The sequence below is a fragment of the Chlamydomonas reinhardtii genome, chromosome 7 (genome assembly GCF_000002595.2).
Source record: "Chlamydomonas reinhardtii strain CC-503 cw92 mt+ chromosome 7, whole genome shotgun sequence".
Taxonomy (NCBI): Eukaryota; Viridiplantae; Chlorophyta; class Chlorophyceae; order Chlamydomonadales; family Chlamydomonadaceae; genus Chlamydomonas; species Chlamydomonas reinhardtii.
The window spans coordinates 144,008-156,342 of NC_057010.1; the positions used below are offsets into that span (position 1 = coordinate 144,008).

Genomic DNA, 12,335 nt, shown 5'->3' on the forward strand with positions numbered 1-12,335 from the left:
GCGGCTGTATAATGCCCTGTCACAAATATTGGCGTAATACGGTTTTCCAGGCCGTCAAGCTCGGCATTCAAGCGGCTGCACGGCTGCACGCAGCAGCGATTGAGCACGTTTGATTCCTCTGATGCCAAGCTCTTAGGTGGCTGGCTGCAGATTGTATTGCTGGAACGCCTATTGTTGTGGGTCGTGAGCACCAACGTGCGTGCCCCTTACGTCGTCAGCGGCCACATCGCGGAATGCGTCGCCTCAGCGGCATGAGGGCGCTGCTGGCGCTCACTGCGGTTTGCGCAGTGGCAACTTGCACAGGTGAAATTGTGTGAGGCGTGGGGCAAACTGGTGTAAAAGTTTTGCGGTGCAACATCCATGCAGGGAGCTTGGGCTGGGTGTCAGGTCGGGAGTCCAGAGCCTTGCTCCTGCTGGTCCTTCACTCCCACTCGTCACGTGGGCTGCTGCAGGCGCTGCTCGCCTCTACGGTTCGGACCCTGCCCACAAGCTCCTGCCTGCGCAGAAGGCCCGCGACTGCAGCGACAGCTCAGACGAGGTGGGTGCGGTTGGCCGCAGCCGCCACAGCAGCCCAGTCTGCCTGGGCGGCCGGTCCAATCCGACCACGCGGGACTGCTGCGATTTTCAAACTTTAGTACAGCACGGGCGGCTGCTCTGCCGACCTGGCCTACCCCGCCTGCCTGAAGCGGCACCTGGACGCCCACCCTGACGCCCGGGGCCAAACCGCCTGCACCTGTCCCCTCCCCGGCCAGGTGTGCTCGCTGCCGGGTCTGAACGGCCCGCCGCACGTGCGCATGCGGTCTGGCTACATCACTGTCAGTGAGGTCAGCGACAGGCAGCTGTGGTACCTGGTGGCGGACCGCGAGCAGCAGGAGCAGGCGCAGCAGCACGCGGGTGGAGCGAAGGAAGAGGAGGCCTCGCCGGTGCTGCTGTGGCTGACGGGCGGTCCCGGCTGCTCCTCCCTGGACGCCTTTATCTACGAACACGGCCCCTTCAAGTTCAGCTTCGCCGGCGAGCGGCAGGGGCAGCAGGGTCCGGGGCAGGCCGGCGGCAACAAGGCCCGCGAGGTGGTGATTGAGCCCAATCCCTACTCCTGGACCAAGGTGAGGACGGCGACCGGTGGTTGAGAACACAATGCCCACCCGCATGTGCATTGCCCAAGTCGGGTCGCTGCTGTCTTTGCTTGCGCCCTGACACCCCGGGCTGACCCTGTCCCTGCCTGCCCCCGACCTGACACGCCCCCCTCCTCGGCCCCAGGCCGCCACGGTCATCTACGTGGACAGCCCGGCAGGTGCGGGCATGTCGTACAGCGGGCGGCCTGAGGTGGACTACCACACCGACGACCAGTACACCGTTGCAGACCTGGTCACCTTTCTGGAGGTGAGGGGGGAGCGGGGGAGGCAGGCAGGGAGGAAGGGGCAAACACCGAAACAGCAGCGTGGGGGGCGGGGCCACGCAGGGAGGGCTTTGGGCGCACGGTGCACTCCTTTGTGGGCTCCCCTATATAGGCACAATTGGACGTACTCACGTCAGCTCCAACGATCACGAGGCGCGGCTGACGGCCCCCGCACACCACCACTTACACTGCACACCACCACCCACACCGCTCGCGCTGCCCCTGCCGCCTCCGCCCTGCTCAGGGCCTGACTGAGCGCTACCCGGAGCTGGCCACTGCGCCCTTCCACATCGCGGGTAGGAGGGAGGACACGGGGCGGGCGCGGGTGGCGGTTTGCAGGGTAAACGTGTGGGCAGTCATGTGGGGTTTGCCACACACCTCTTTCATGTGCGCTTCCTGACACACACATAATGACATACACCTTCACGCCTCTTCCCCTTCCTGCTGGATGTCGGCGCTTGGTACCTGAAACCAAGTCACTCCCTTCGCCACATGAAATACCCCCCACCCCTCTCGGCCCAGGCGAGAGCTACGCGGGCGTGTACGTGCCGCTGCTGGCTGAGGCGGTGGTGCGCGCCAACAAGCGGCGGAAGGCGGCGGGCAGGCCGCAGCTGGTGCAGCTGCAGGTGGGGGCGGGGCGGGGCGGGGCGGGGCGGGGCGGGGAGGCGCACGTCTAGGTATGCGGGAGATACCCCACAACCCGGTATCCATGGAGACACTGCACTGGTCGCGCATACGGCGCACACGCTTTGCTCGCTTCTCAGAGGCTTACTTCGCACCTCACACGCTTACCTCGTTCCTGACACGCAATACCTCGCGCGCCCTGTCCGGCCGCAGGGCTACGCGGTGGGCAACCCCGTGACTGACGACGTGCTGGACGGCAACGGCCAGATGACCTTTGCGGCGGCCATGGGCTACGTGGACCCGCCCACCTGGGCCGCCATGCGGGAGGCCTGCGCCGACATGTTCTGGAACGCAACACAGGGTGGGTGCCGGGGCGGGGGCAGGGACGGGGTGGGGGCCGGATGGGTGGGCAGCGACAAGGCAGAAAGGCCATGGCGGCTTGAGGCGGGCGGGGGCGGGCTGGATGTAAAAGGCTGCTGCGCGCGTAAATGCCGGCCTGGCCCCCTCCCCGCCTCACGTCTCGCCCCCTCCCCCGCGCCACTTCATACGTGTGATGCATGAGCGGCTGCCCTCACCCACCCCCTCCTGTCAGGCACGGCCTGCTACGAGCTGCAGGGTGTGGTCAAGGACGAGCTGTGGGATCTCAACTGGTGAGTCGGGGGGTGGGGTGGGGGGAAGGTGCATTCCAGTCCCAAGTGGGTAGGAGGGGTATTTAATTCCGATTCCAAGTCAACCAAGACCAGGGGGGAGGGAGGGATTGTAAAAGGGGGCACGTGGCTGAATTGTCCGCGACAAACCGCCTGGCTAAGGTTGTGCGACGCCTTGTGTGCTGCCTGTGTGTATGAACACAAACTTAAGATTCCCACACCCGCACACACACGTACACAAACACATGCACACGCACACGCAGGTATGATGTGCTGGACACATGCACGCACGTGCAAGGCCCCGCTCTGGCCGCCTCGTCCTCGTCTGCCCCCCGGGGTCAGCGCAGTGCCGCCGACCTGGACCGCCGCTTCCACTGGCCCTTCACCGCGCGCCTGGGCGGGGGTGAGGCGGCGGCCGACCTGCCTGCCCAGGAGGAGGCGGGGCTGGAGGCGGGCCGGCGCGGCGGGCGGCGGCTGTGGGGCCCCTGGCTGCGTCACGTCGCTCCCTGCATGGACCGCAGGTGTGTGTATGGGGTGAGAGGCGGCGGCGCGGGCATTGCCCTATACCGTAGGGAATGCAGACGACGGAGCAGCAGGAATTGTTGTAGAGACTGTCTTGGTATTCGCCTCCGGCACAGCCGGGTTGTTGCACGCCGACGCACCCGGCCCGGCCTCTGCTGACCGGCCCCACTCTCTCCCCGCCAACGTCACCCTTCCCCTTCGCCCTCGACTTGTAACCGTGCCACCCCCTCTACTCGACGACGGCACTTGTATGCCCGTGACTTAACATACTCCGTTCTCCATGGCCGGCTGCCGCCCCCCTCAGGCTGGCTCTGGACTGGCTGAACCGGGCCGAGGTGCGGTCTGCGCTGCACGCCGCGCCCCTGGCCGCGCTGCCCGACTGGCAGCCCTGCAGCGACGTGCTGTACTACGCCATGGACACGGCGGACCTGGTGCCGCTGCACGTGCGGATGGCGGTGGAGGAGGGTGAGCGGGGGGGCGGAGGGGAGGGCGCAGAGGAGGGCGCAGAGGAGGGGGGCGCATTGGGCAGGGCGGAGCCGGAAGGGCGGAGGTGGGGAGGGAAGAAGGAGCGACACCGCTTGCGCCGGGAGGGGAACAGGGGGGAGGAGGGTGCCCATTGGCTATGACGCCCGCCCATATGGTTGGCGCTCGGTGGCCAAACTCCGAAACTGGTAGCCTATGCCTTCTGTGCACAACCGACATGGCACCTGGCCCCTTGTCTCTTCCGCTTCGTCTTCGTCCGACGTTCTAGGCGCTCTCTCTCCACCTCTCACACCTCGCCTCGCCCCCCCCCGCCCCTTCCGCCCCCCCCGCCCCCCCTCAGGCCTGCGTGTGCTGGTGTACAGCGGCGACCACGACATGGTGGTGCCGCACACCGGCACCACAGCCTGGCTGTACGGCAGGGCCAGCGGCGGCGGCAGGGGGCGGCTGGGCCGGCCGGACGGGCCGCTGCGGCCCTGGGCCCTGGGCGGCCAGGTGGCGGGCTGGACGGCCTCGTGGCCCGGGCCGGAGGGGCGGGCGGGCGCGGGGGTGCGCGGGCTGCGCTACGCCAGTGTGAAGGGCGCGGGCCACATGGTGCCGCAGAGCAAGCCGGCGGCGGCGCTGGCGCTGCTGCGGGCGCACCTGGAAGGCACAGAGCTGTAGGCGGCGCACGTGCGTGGGAGGGCAGTGGTTGCGAAGGAAGTGGGGGCGATGAGGCCTTTCGTGCGGGATGACGGTGTGCGGTCTGTGATTTTTGTGACAATGTGGAGGTTCTTGTGAACATACATTTGCGAGGGTTAGTGTCAGTCTGCACGGCCGCGCATGCCGTACGTGTGTCAAGCTACGGCATATGCATGACCAGGAGTTGGCCGCGGTTGTGCCGCAGAGCCCGCTCAATATGATCAGATCCGGCTCAAATATTTCCGTGTGAAACGACGTGTGTGTGAACACTGTGTGAGCGCTGCGCGGCGATGCCCCCATCAGCCGGTGGCCCGGTGCAGGCAGCAGGATGGACGCGGTGGGTGCAGCTTGGCGCAGTATAGGTGCGAACGACACGCTGGATGCGGGCCACACGTGGGGCTTCACGAGTAGGCAGTAGGCACTTTTTTATTATTTTCAGGTTTAGCTGGTTTCGGGCTTAGCTTTTGTGTTGGTGTGTTGCGTTAGTGTGTTAGCGCTGTGGGGTTGTGTGTGTGCGGGTCCGCGGCGTAGCGGCACGCCCCCGCACACACTCAGAGGCACTGCGCCACAGCTTGTGTCATGCGCTGCTGCAGGCGCCAGGCCGAGAGCTGCAACACAGGGCGCTAGTTATTATTCCATTCGTTCCATTCGTGGTGCAGCAGTGGTGAACGTGTACGCCAGGCCTGCCTGGCATTATTGGCTTGATATTTGTGTTTGTGGGAACCTGCCACCTGCTCTTCAAGTCTCCTTGCCTTTACATACCCTGCTCCACACCAGCTATGGTTGGCCTCGGCCCAGGCCGCCCCCCATGCCTAAATACAGCAGCCATTGCTGTTCCTATACCCCAGGCACTGGACGAGGCACTGCTGACGGACATCGCCAGCGGCCTACCACACCCGTGTCCGCGTATCGGCACCAGCGCCTTGTCTTCCCGGCCATTGCGCAGCCTCGAGCCTCAGCATAGCTGCGAGCAGGGACGCAGGAGCCTGCCCTGTGCCGCAGTAACCCTGTGACTGCATCCGCACATGACGCAGCTCCAACTGCCGGCGCCCACGCGCCCTGGGCCTCCTGGGCCTCCCAGCGGCGCCCCTGGGCCTCCTACTGCCACGTCCACGCGACCTCCACAGGACCAGGCAGGTATCGCCACCGCATCTGCACGCCCATATCGGCCCATGTCGGCCCATGTCGGCCAGGCCCCCAGACAGACGAACAGACATGCACACAGCCAGACACCTGCACCCTCCAGCGGTCCGCTTACTTGCCGGGTCCTGGTCCTCCCCAGCCCGATCATACCCCTCCGGGCCTGTACCACCTTGAGTTCTCCCCACCCCACACACACATAGTCAAGCTCCCCCGTTCGCCTGCGCCTGTCGCTGTCCCTGCTCCACCCGCTCCCTGCCAGCAGTCGCAGTCCCCACAGCAGTCGCCACAGCAGCCGCCACAGCAGCCGCCGCCACAGCAGCCGCCACAGCCCTTCAGCCCTAATGGACCCGCAATCGGCCGCCGCCGCCACTGCCCGCCTATGCGTGGCGCAGGTTCTGCACCTCGGCCAGCAGTCGGTCCAGCTCGTCGCCCGCCAGACCGCGCTGCTCCTCGGGCGGGTCCTCCGGGTTGTCCTGTAAGGGGGAGGGGGGCGGGGGGAAGGGCGGGAGGTGAGGTGGTGCGGAGTAAGGTGAGGTCGGGGGTTGGGTTGGGAATGACTTCGGGAAGTTGTCTGGGTCCAAGCAGAGCACCCAGTCTGCCGACATCGCCTGCCACCGCAGCCCCGTTATACGGGGTGTCCCTACCCCAAACGCATACCTCGCCACCCCCTGCCCCTCTCCTCCCTCCGCCCCTCCCCCCCCCCTACCCTGCCTCACCACCAGGCTGGGTATGAGCTTGGTTGCCTCGTCGCTGTCCTCGGGCATCAGGTTGGCGATGAGGCCCCACTCGTACGGCCGCAACCCAATGGACTCGATGTAGCTGGAGGGCGGGTGGGTGGGTGCGCGCGTGTTCGCGCGGGGGTATGCAAGCTTAGGTCAGCGCTGCGTGAGGGCTGGTACCGTTCACAGCAACGCAGCCGTGCCCACAACTTGACCGGCACGCGGACTGCCGCGTAGGTCCCGCCCGCGTCCTGGCCGCTGCTGGCATTCCGTGCTAGGGAGGCGTGGCGCCGGCTGCGGTGCCATGGCATGGGCAAGACCCAGGCGGGGGCCGCAACCCCGTCCCCACCGAAACCTTGTTACGGCGGCTTCCCCGCCTCTATCCCTGCGCTGCCCCTGCGCGCCCCTGTCCGCCCCGCTCCCGTGCAACCAATCGCATCCAGCCTTGCTGCTGCGCCAGCCTCACTTGCGCATGGCCTGTACGGCCTCGGGGTTGGTGCCGCAGTTGAACTTCTGCACGTACTCGAGCGTCTTCTGCACCAGCGGCTGCGGCTGGAACGTCGGCTTCTCCTCTCGCCGCTGTCGCATATACTCCGTCAGGATTGTAGCTACCTCTGAGTTACTAATGACCGCCGCGTGCTCAAACACTGCGCACGGGAAGAGAGGGCGCGCGAAATTTACTGCCTGCCATGCACTTTGTATGCGTCTCTGCAGAACTTGCCCTTGGCGTCCGCATGCTCCATCTCCGACTTCGGGAGCGCCATGGCTGCCGCCTGCTGCAAACAAGGCGCCCCTCAAGTTGTTTGTGCTTAAACCGCCACTCGTCGCTGCTTGGGACTACCTGCTAGTGCAATTGCAAAAGCTAATTTTGTGAAACTGATTTCAGGTAAGTCGTCAAGCAAGGAAGCGTTCGTGAGGTAAACGCAACGTTATCGATCGAGTTTGCTACGAGGTCGGGTGCGGTGCTGTAACTTGCATATGGATACGTTTGGCGGTGAGCCTTGATGTCAGCTTGGGTAGCTCTGCCACAGCCAGATGGTGGGATGGGGGCCCGGGCACAGCCCACTGGACTGCCCAGCGCCTTGTGCCGCCTGTTCCCCGCTGGCGTTGCGGTACCACGCCCCCTCGCACGCACATTGTGTTTGTCCGCTCTAGCTTTAATCATGGTGTCTGCGAGGCACACGGCCCGGCGTTGAGCTCAAAAGCGCAGCGCGCTAGGCCTCCGCGGGCCCTGCCGCGGCAGGCCCGAGCTTGCCTCTCACTCTCAAGTCTCAACCCGTCCTTCCAATGATCAGCCATCACCGCCATCAGCACCAGCCACTGCCGCCGGGCTGCGGCTCCTGGGCCTCCTGCCTGCCGGCGTTGGTGTCCACCGGGGTGCTGCCCGCGCTGCCGCCCCTGCCTCGACTGCGGGCCGCGGTGGAGGCGGCGCTGCTGCAGCACGAGGAGGAGGACCTGGGCCGCCAGTGGGCACAGCAGCAGCAACAGCAGCAGCAGGGGCAGCAGCAGGGGGTCTCTGGCGAGGAGGACGGAGCAGCTGGCGCCGACCCAGCGGCCGACCCACCGGGCGCAACGCCGCCGCCGCCCTCTGCCCCCTCTGCCCTGCTGCCGTGTGTGCCACACTTCCCCGCGTCTGCGCTGCTGGCGGCGGTGGAGGGCTGTGTGGCTGACACGGCCGCCATCCCGCCGCCCGCCCGCCCCGCCGCCTGCCTGCTGGTCGCGGCAGTGGCGCAGGAGCACTACGTCCGGGCGCACAGCACGAGGGCGCGACTGCTCAGCGCGCGCCGCATGCACCTCACGGCCACCAGCGGAGGAGGGCGAGAAGCAGCCGCAGGAGCAGCGGCAGCGGGAGCGGGCGCGGCGGGAACAGCTGGACAGGGTGCAGGAGGGGGAGGCGGCGCGGTGGGGGCCGGGACGGGGCAGCAGCCGGGCTGCACAAGCCTGCCGGATATGGCGCCGGCGGCAGAGCTCACGTCCCCTTGGGCACATGGCGGTGGCGGCGGCAGGGGCAGTGCTGCGGCGCCCGCCTGGCAGCCGCCCGCCCCCGTGTCACCGCCCACGCCCGCCCCGCCGCCCCAGAAGCGGCCGCGGCTGCTGTCGTGCCAGTCCCCTGCCCCCGCCGGTGCAGTGGACACCCGCATGGGGACCAGCGGGGGCAGCGGGGACCACTGGGGCATGGGTGGGGAGGCTGGAGGGGGGGAGGAGCAGGGGGACGCACAGCAGCGGCAGCAGCAGCCGGATGGCCTGGTAGAGGCTGGCGGCGTCAATGCGGGTGGGGCCAGTGCGGGCAAGACTACTGCCACTGCGCTACTGCGAGGGGCGGGCCCGGTTGTGCTGCCCCCCCTCCGGCCCTACCAGTCTGATGCGGTGGGACTTGTGCTCAGCAGCTGGGGCCTGCCGCTCACACCGCAGCTACTGCCGCCTGGTGGCGATCGCGGCGGAGCGGCGGCTGCTACTGCCGCCCGGGAGCGCTACAGCCGGCTGTGCGGGGGCTGGCGGGGCAACTGGCTGGTGTGTGCGCCCACCGGCTCGGGCAAGACACGCGTGTTCGTGGAGGTGGTGAGGTGAGGGAGAGGGAGGGAGGGAGGTGGGATAGGGGGGGGGCGGGGTGATGAGAGGTTGTGGGAGTGAGTGGCGGCACCCCAGGGCCGCCTTTACCTTTCTTGCTTGTGGGGGTGAACGGCTCCTCCCATCTGCCGCGTGCGCGCTCACCTCACTCAACTCGCAGTCTCCACTGCCCGGCCCCCCACCCCCCACCCCCCACCCAACCCGACCCTACCCAACCCCTGCGCTGCCCTGCCCTGCCCCGCAGGTCTCAGATCCTGGCCTGCGCCGCCTGCTGCGGCCGCGGCGCGGTGGTGGTGGTGCTGGTGCCCTCGGTGCTGCTGACCGAGCAGCACGCGGCGGCGCTGCTGGCGGCGGCGCTGCCCGGCTCGCCCCTGGTGGCGGCGCACAGCTCGCAGCGCCCCCTCACCGCAGCAGCCTGGAGGGACGCGGTGCGGAGGGCGGCGCCGCAGCACCCGCACCACGGCGGCGGCGGCTGGGGCGGCGGCAGTGGAGGCGGTCCTGCCGGGCCGGCCGGCCGGTGCCGGTGCCGGGGCGGCTGTGCTGCAGAGGGGTGCAGTGGCGACAGCAGTGGCGACGGCAGTGGCGGCAATGGCTGGGCGGTAACGCCCGCTGCAGCATCCGCGGCCGTGGGCTGCGGCCAGTCTGCGGTGGTGGTGGTGACTGCCGCCGCCTTCCTGCACCTGCTGCAGGCGGGGGAGGCGGACCTGGGGGCGGAGGTGGACCTGCTGGTGAGGGGGGGGGGAGAAGGGGGGGCAGCGGTGAGGCGGGAAGCGGGGGAGGGCTGTTGTGAACCCTTGGCCAGCAGCGACAGCAGCATATCAGCAGTTGGGCGTCAGGTCCGTGCACACAGCAACCACCCACGCCCACGCTCACACATGCGCTCCCCGCCCCTGCTCCCCCCCTCCAGGTTCTGGACGAGGCGCACCACTGCCACGGCGCCGGACACCCCTACGCCCGAGTGCTGGACCAGCACCTCAGCAGGGGGAGGGGCAGGGGGAGGGGGCCGGGGCCGGGGCCGGGGCCGGTGGCGTCAGCAGGGGAGGAAGGGGCTGGAGGCGCGGCAGGGGCCGCGGCGCAAGCCCATACCCAGCAGGCATGGACGGCGCCGCGGGTGTTGGCTGTGACCGCCTCCCCCAGCAGTGCCACCTGCATGGTGCGGGTGTGTGTGTGTGGGTGTGGGTGTGTGTGGGGGGGGGTGCGCGCACGGGCGCCACGCGGCATGTCCCACTGCAGTCCAGTCCCACCTCACTCGCACGCCCACACCACCACACGTACGCCCCGCCCTGCTGGGCCCTGTCTACCGGGACCCGCATGGCGGCATGGCATCGAAGCACGCGCTCTGCCTGCCAACCTGCTCCCCCCTCCCGCCGCCATTCTTTCCCTCCCCCTCCCTCCACCCCTCTCCCCCTCCCCTCCCCCCCTCAGTCCCGGCTGCACGCCTCCATGACCTCCCTGCTGGCGCTGCTGGGCGGCGCACGGCTGCACCGCGTGGACACAAGCGGGGCCGCTACTGCCGCAGCCACCGCCGCTACTGCCGCACCCGCACCCATACCCACACCCGCCTCTGACGCACCTGAGGGCTCAGGCAGCGGGCCACATGGGCCGGCGGCTGAGGCGGCAGCTGAGGCGGGGGCAGGGGCAGGGGAGGCCACCGCTGCTGCAGGGGCGGGTGGCCCAGCCGCCGACAAGCCGCCGCCAGCGGCTGAGGCTCCGGCGGTAGCTGCCGCATCTCCGCCTGCTCCTCCTGCTCCTCAGCTGCCCGAGCCGGTCCAGTCGGAGGTGCGTGTGCCCATGCGGGCGACGGACCGCACCATGTGTCAGGTGCTGCAGGTGAGGAGGGGGTGGAGGGTGAGGGATTGAGGTGTGTGTGTGGGGGGTGAGGGGGGCAGGAGGAGGGGGACAGGAGGAGGGTGGAGGTGTGTGTGTGTGTGTGTGTTTGGGGGGGGGGGATGAGGGGGGGCAGGAGGAGGGTGGAGGGGGTTAAATGGCAGGGTGGGGTTGTTAGTGGCCAGGTGTACGGACGGGCTGCAGCAGTCAGTCAACACAGGAGCTGACACCGTGCGCCCGACCAAACACATGCACGCCCGCATGCGGCCCCTGCCCGCCACCACCCGCCCGCTACCGCCTGCCCATGCACACGACAGGCCTTCTACGACACGACTGTGCTGGACCTGGGTGGGTGGGTGGTAGTGGGTGGGTGGGTGGGAACAGGCCGCTGGAGCACCTGTCTGTGGCTGTCACTGTGTGTGGATGTTCGTGTGGGTGGTGGTGGTCGTGGTGGTGGCGGTGGGATGGGGCGGTTGGGCATGTGCGTGTATGCATGAGTGTCTGCCTGCTGGTTCACCAGCACGCGTGCATCGGGTAAGCAGCAGGCGCGTGTGGCAAGTCGGCCTCTCCTGTCCTCTCCCTCTCCAAACGACATCATGTGACCACCAGTGTTCCAACTCCCCTCTGCTGCTCCCCTTCCCCTCCCCCTCCCCCTCCACACACACACTCAATACACACACACGCCACACAGCCGAGTCGCTGGCCCAGCTACCGCCACACGCCGAGCAGCTGCTGCTGGCGGCAGATGCAGCTACTGCCACTGCCGGCACTGGTGCTACTGCCACCACTGCCACTGGTGCTACTGCCACTGGTGCTGGTGCTACCGTCACTGGTGCTACTGCCACTGATGCCACTAACGCTGTGGCTGCAGCAGTGCCCACGGGGCTGCAGGCACTGGGTCCAGGGGGCGAGGAGGAGGAGGTGGTGGAGGTGGTGGCGGCGCGGCAATTCTGGCGAGCACGTCAGGAACTGTCCAGGGTGCGTGTGTGTGGGGGGGGAGGATGTGTGGCTGAACTGAGTGTGTGTGTGTGTATGTGTGTGTGCGTGTGTGTGTGTGTGTGTGTCTCTCTCAGGAAAGTACAAGGGTAAAAGGTTCGACACGCACTTCTGGCGCCACCTTCCTCCCCACTTCCATCCCTCCCCACCTGTCAGGCCCTGGACCAGGCTCTGGCCTCCGCCGCCTTCGCCGCCACCGCCGCCCACATGCACGAGACCGCAGCCGCTGTGGGGGCCGCTGCAGCTGCAGCTGCTGTGGGGGCCGCTGCTGTGGGGGCCGCCGCCGCCGCCGCCGCACCTGCGGCCGCTGCGGCGGGGACAGCAGCTGTCGCGGCCCCGCTGCAGGAGGCTCCGGGGGCAGCTGGCGGCAGCGGTGTGTGCGGGGAGGGGCCGCAGCAGCAGGCGCCGCTGCTGAGGCTGCGGCTGATGGGCGACTCCGGTGCCATGCGGGTGCGTGGCCGTCTTGCTACTAGTGCTACAAAGGATGCAGCAGCGCGTCTGGGTGTCCACACACGTGGTCGGCCCATCTCTGCACTGCACGGCACTGCGCCTTCTGCCTCCGCGCCACCGCCTGTTTGCAAACTGCACGCCAGCTACACCCCACCCCTGCCACCCCCTGCTGCCACCTCACACGCACCTACCTTGTGCCGCCTACGCCTGGCCGCTCTCACCGCGCCCGCGGCAGTGTCTGTCCGCCTGCCGCCACTGGGCCGCCGCCGCCTCCTGCTGCCC

General features: G+C 68.3%; 3 protein-coding genes across 4 annotated transcripts in view; 2 read left to right on the plus strand and 1 right to left on the minus strand.

Annotated features, from left to right (window-relative positions):
- The first annotated feature begins 38 nt into the window (after nt 1-38).
- CHLRE_07g313164v5 (uncharacterized protein) lies at nt 39-5,090 on the plus strand. Its single transcript, XM_043063832.1, has 11 exons — nt 39-303; nt 453-538; nt 753-1,103; nt 1,258-1,380; nt 1,641-1,692; nt 1,919-2,022; nt 2,234-2,381; nt 2,613-2,670; nt 2,931-3,188; nt 3,494-3,654; nt 4,013-5,090. The coding sequence occupies exons 1-11, from the start codon at nt 234-236 to the stop codon at nt 4,330-4,332; spliced, it is 1,731 nt and encodes a 576-aa protein (XP_042922400.1). The 5' UTR covers nt 39-233; the 3' UTR covers nt 4,333-5,090.
- Nucleotides 5,091-5,092: 2 nt separating this feature from the next.
- On the minus strand, nt 5,093-7,184 carry CHLRE_07g313185v5 (uncharacterized protein). Its single transcript, XM_043063833.1, has 4 exons — nt 6,934-7,184; nt 6,679-6,859; nt 6,210-6,312; nt 5,093-5,966 (listed from the first exon to the last, which is right to left on the minus strand). Exons 1-4 carry the CDS (start codon nt 6,974-6,976, stop codon nt 5,871-5,873), a joined length of 423 nt encoding a protein of 140 aa, XP_042922401.1. The 5' UTR covers nt 6,977-7,184; the 3' UTR covers nt 5,093-5,870.
- Nucleotides 7,185-7,378: 194 nt separating this feature from the next.
- Nucleotides 7,379-12,335, plus strand: part of CHLRE_07g313206v5 (uncharacterized protein) — a 9,262-nt gene continuing 4,305 nt past the window's right edge. For both annotated transcript variants that reach the window (XM_043063835.1, XM_043063834.1), the window contains exons 1-9: nt 7,379-8,480; nt 8,571-8,776; nt 9,025-9,508; nt 9,688-9,933; nt 10,206-10,610; nt 10,925-10,955; nt 11,299-11,585; nt 11,760-12,053; nt 12,289-12,335. The exon at nt 12,289-12,335 is cut by the window's right edge and continues 68 nt beyond it. In XM_043063835.1, coding sequence (XP_042922403.1) covers nt 7,500-8,480; nt 8,571-8,776; nt 9,025-9,508; nt 9,688-9,933; nt 10,206-10,610; nt 10,925-10,955; nt 11,299-11,585; nt 11,760-12,053; nt 12,289-12,335 — 2,981 coding nt within the window. In that variant the 5' untranslated portion in view covers nt 7,379-7,499. The remainder of the gene's footprint in view (nt 8,481-8,570; nt 8,777-9,024; nt 9,509-9,687; nt 9,934-10,205; nt 10,611-10,924; nt 10,956-11,298; nt 11,586-11,759; nt 12,054-12,288) is intronic.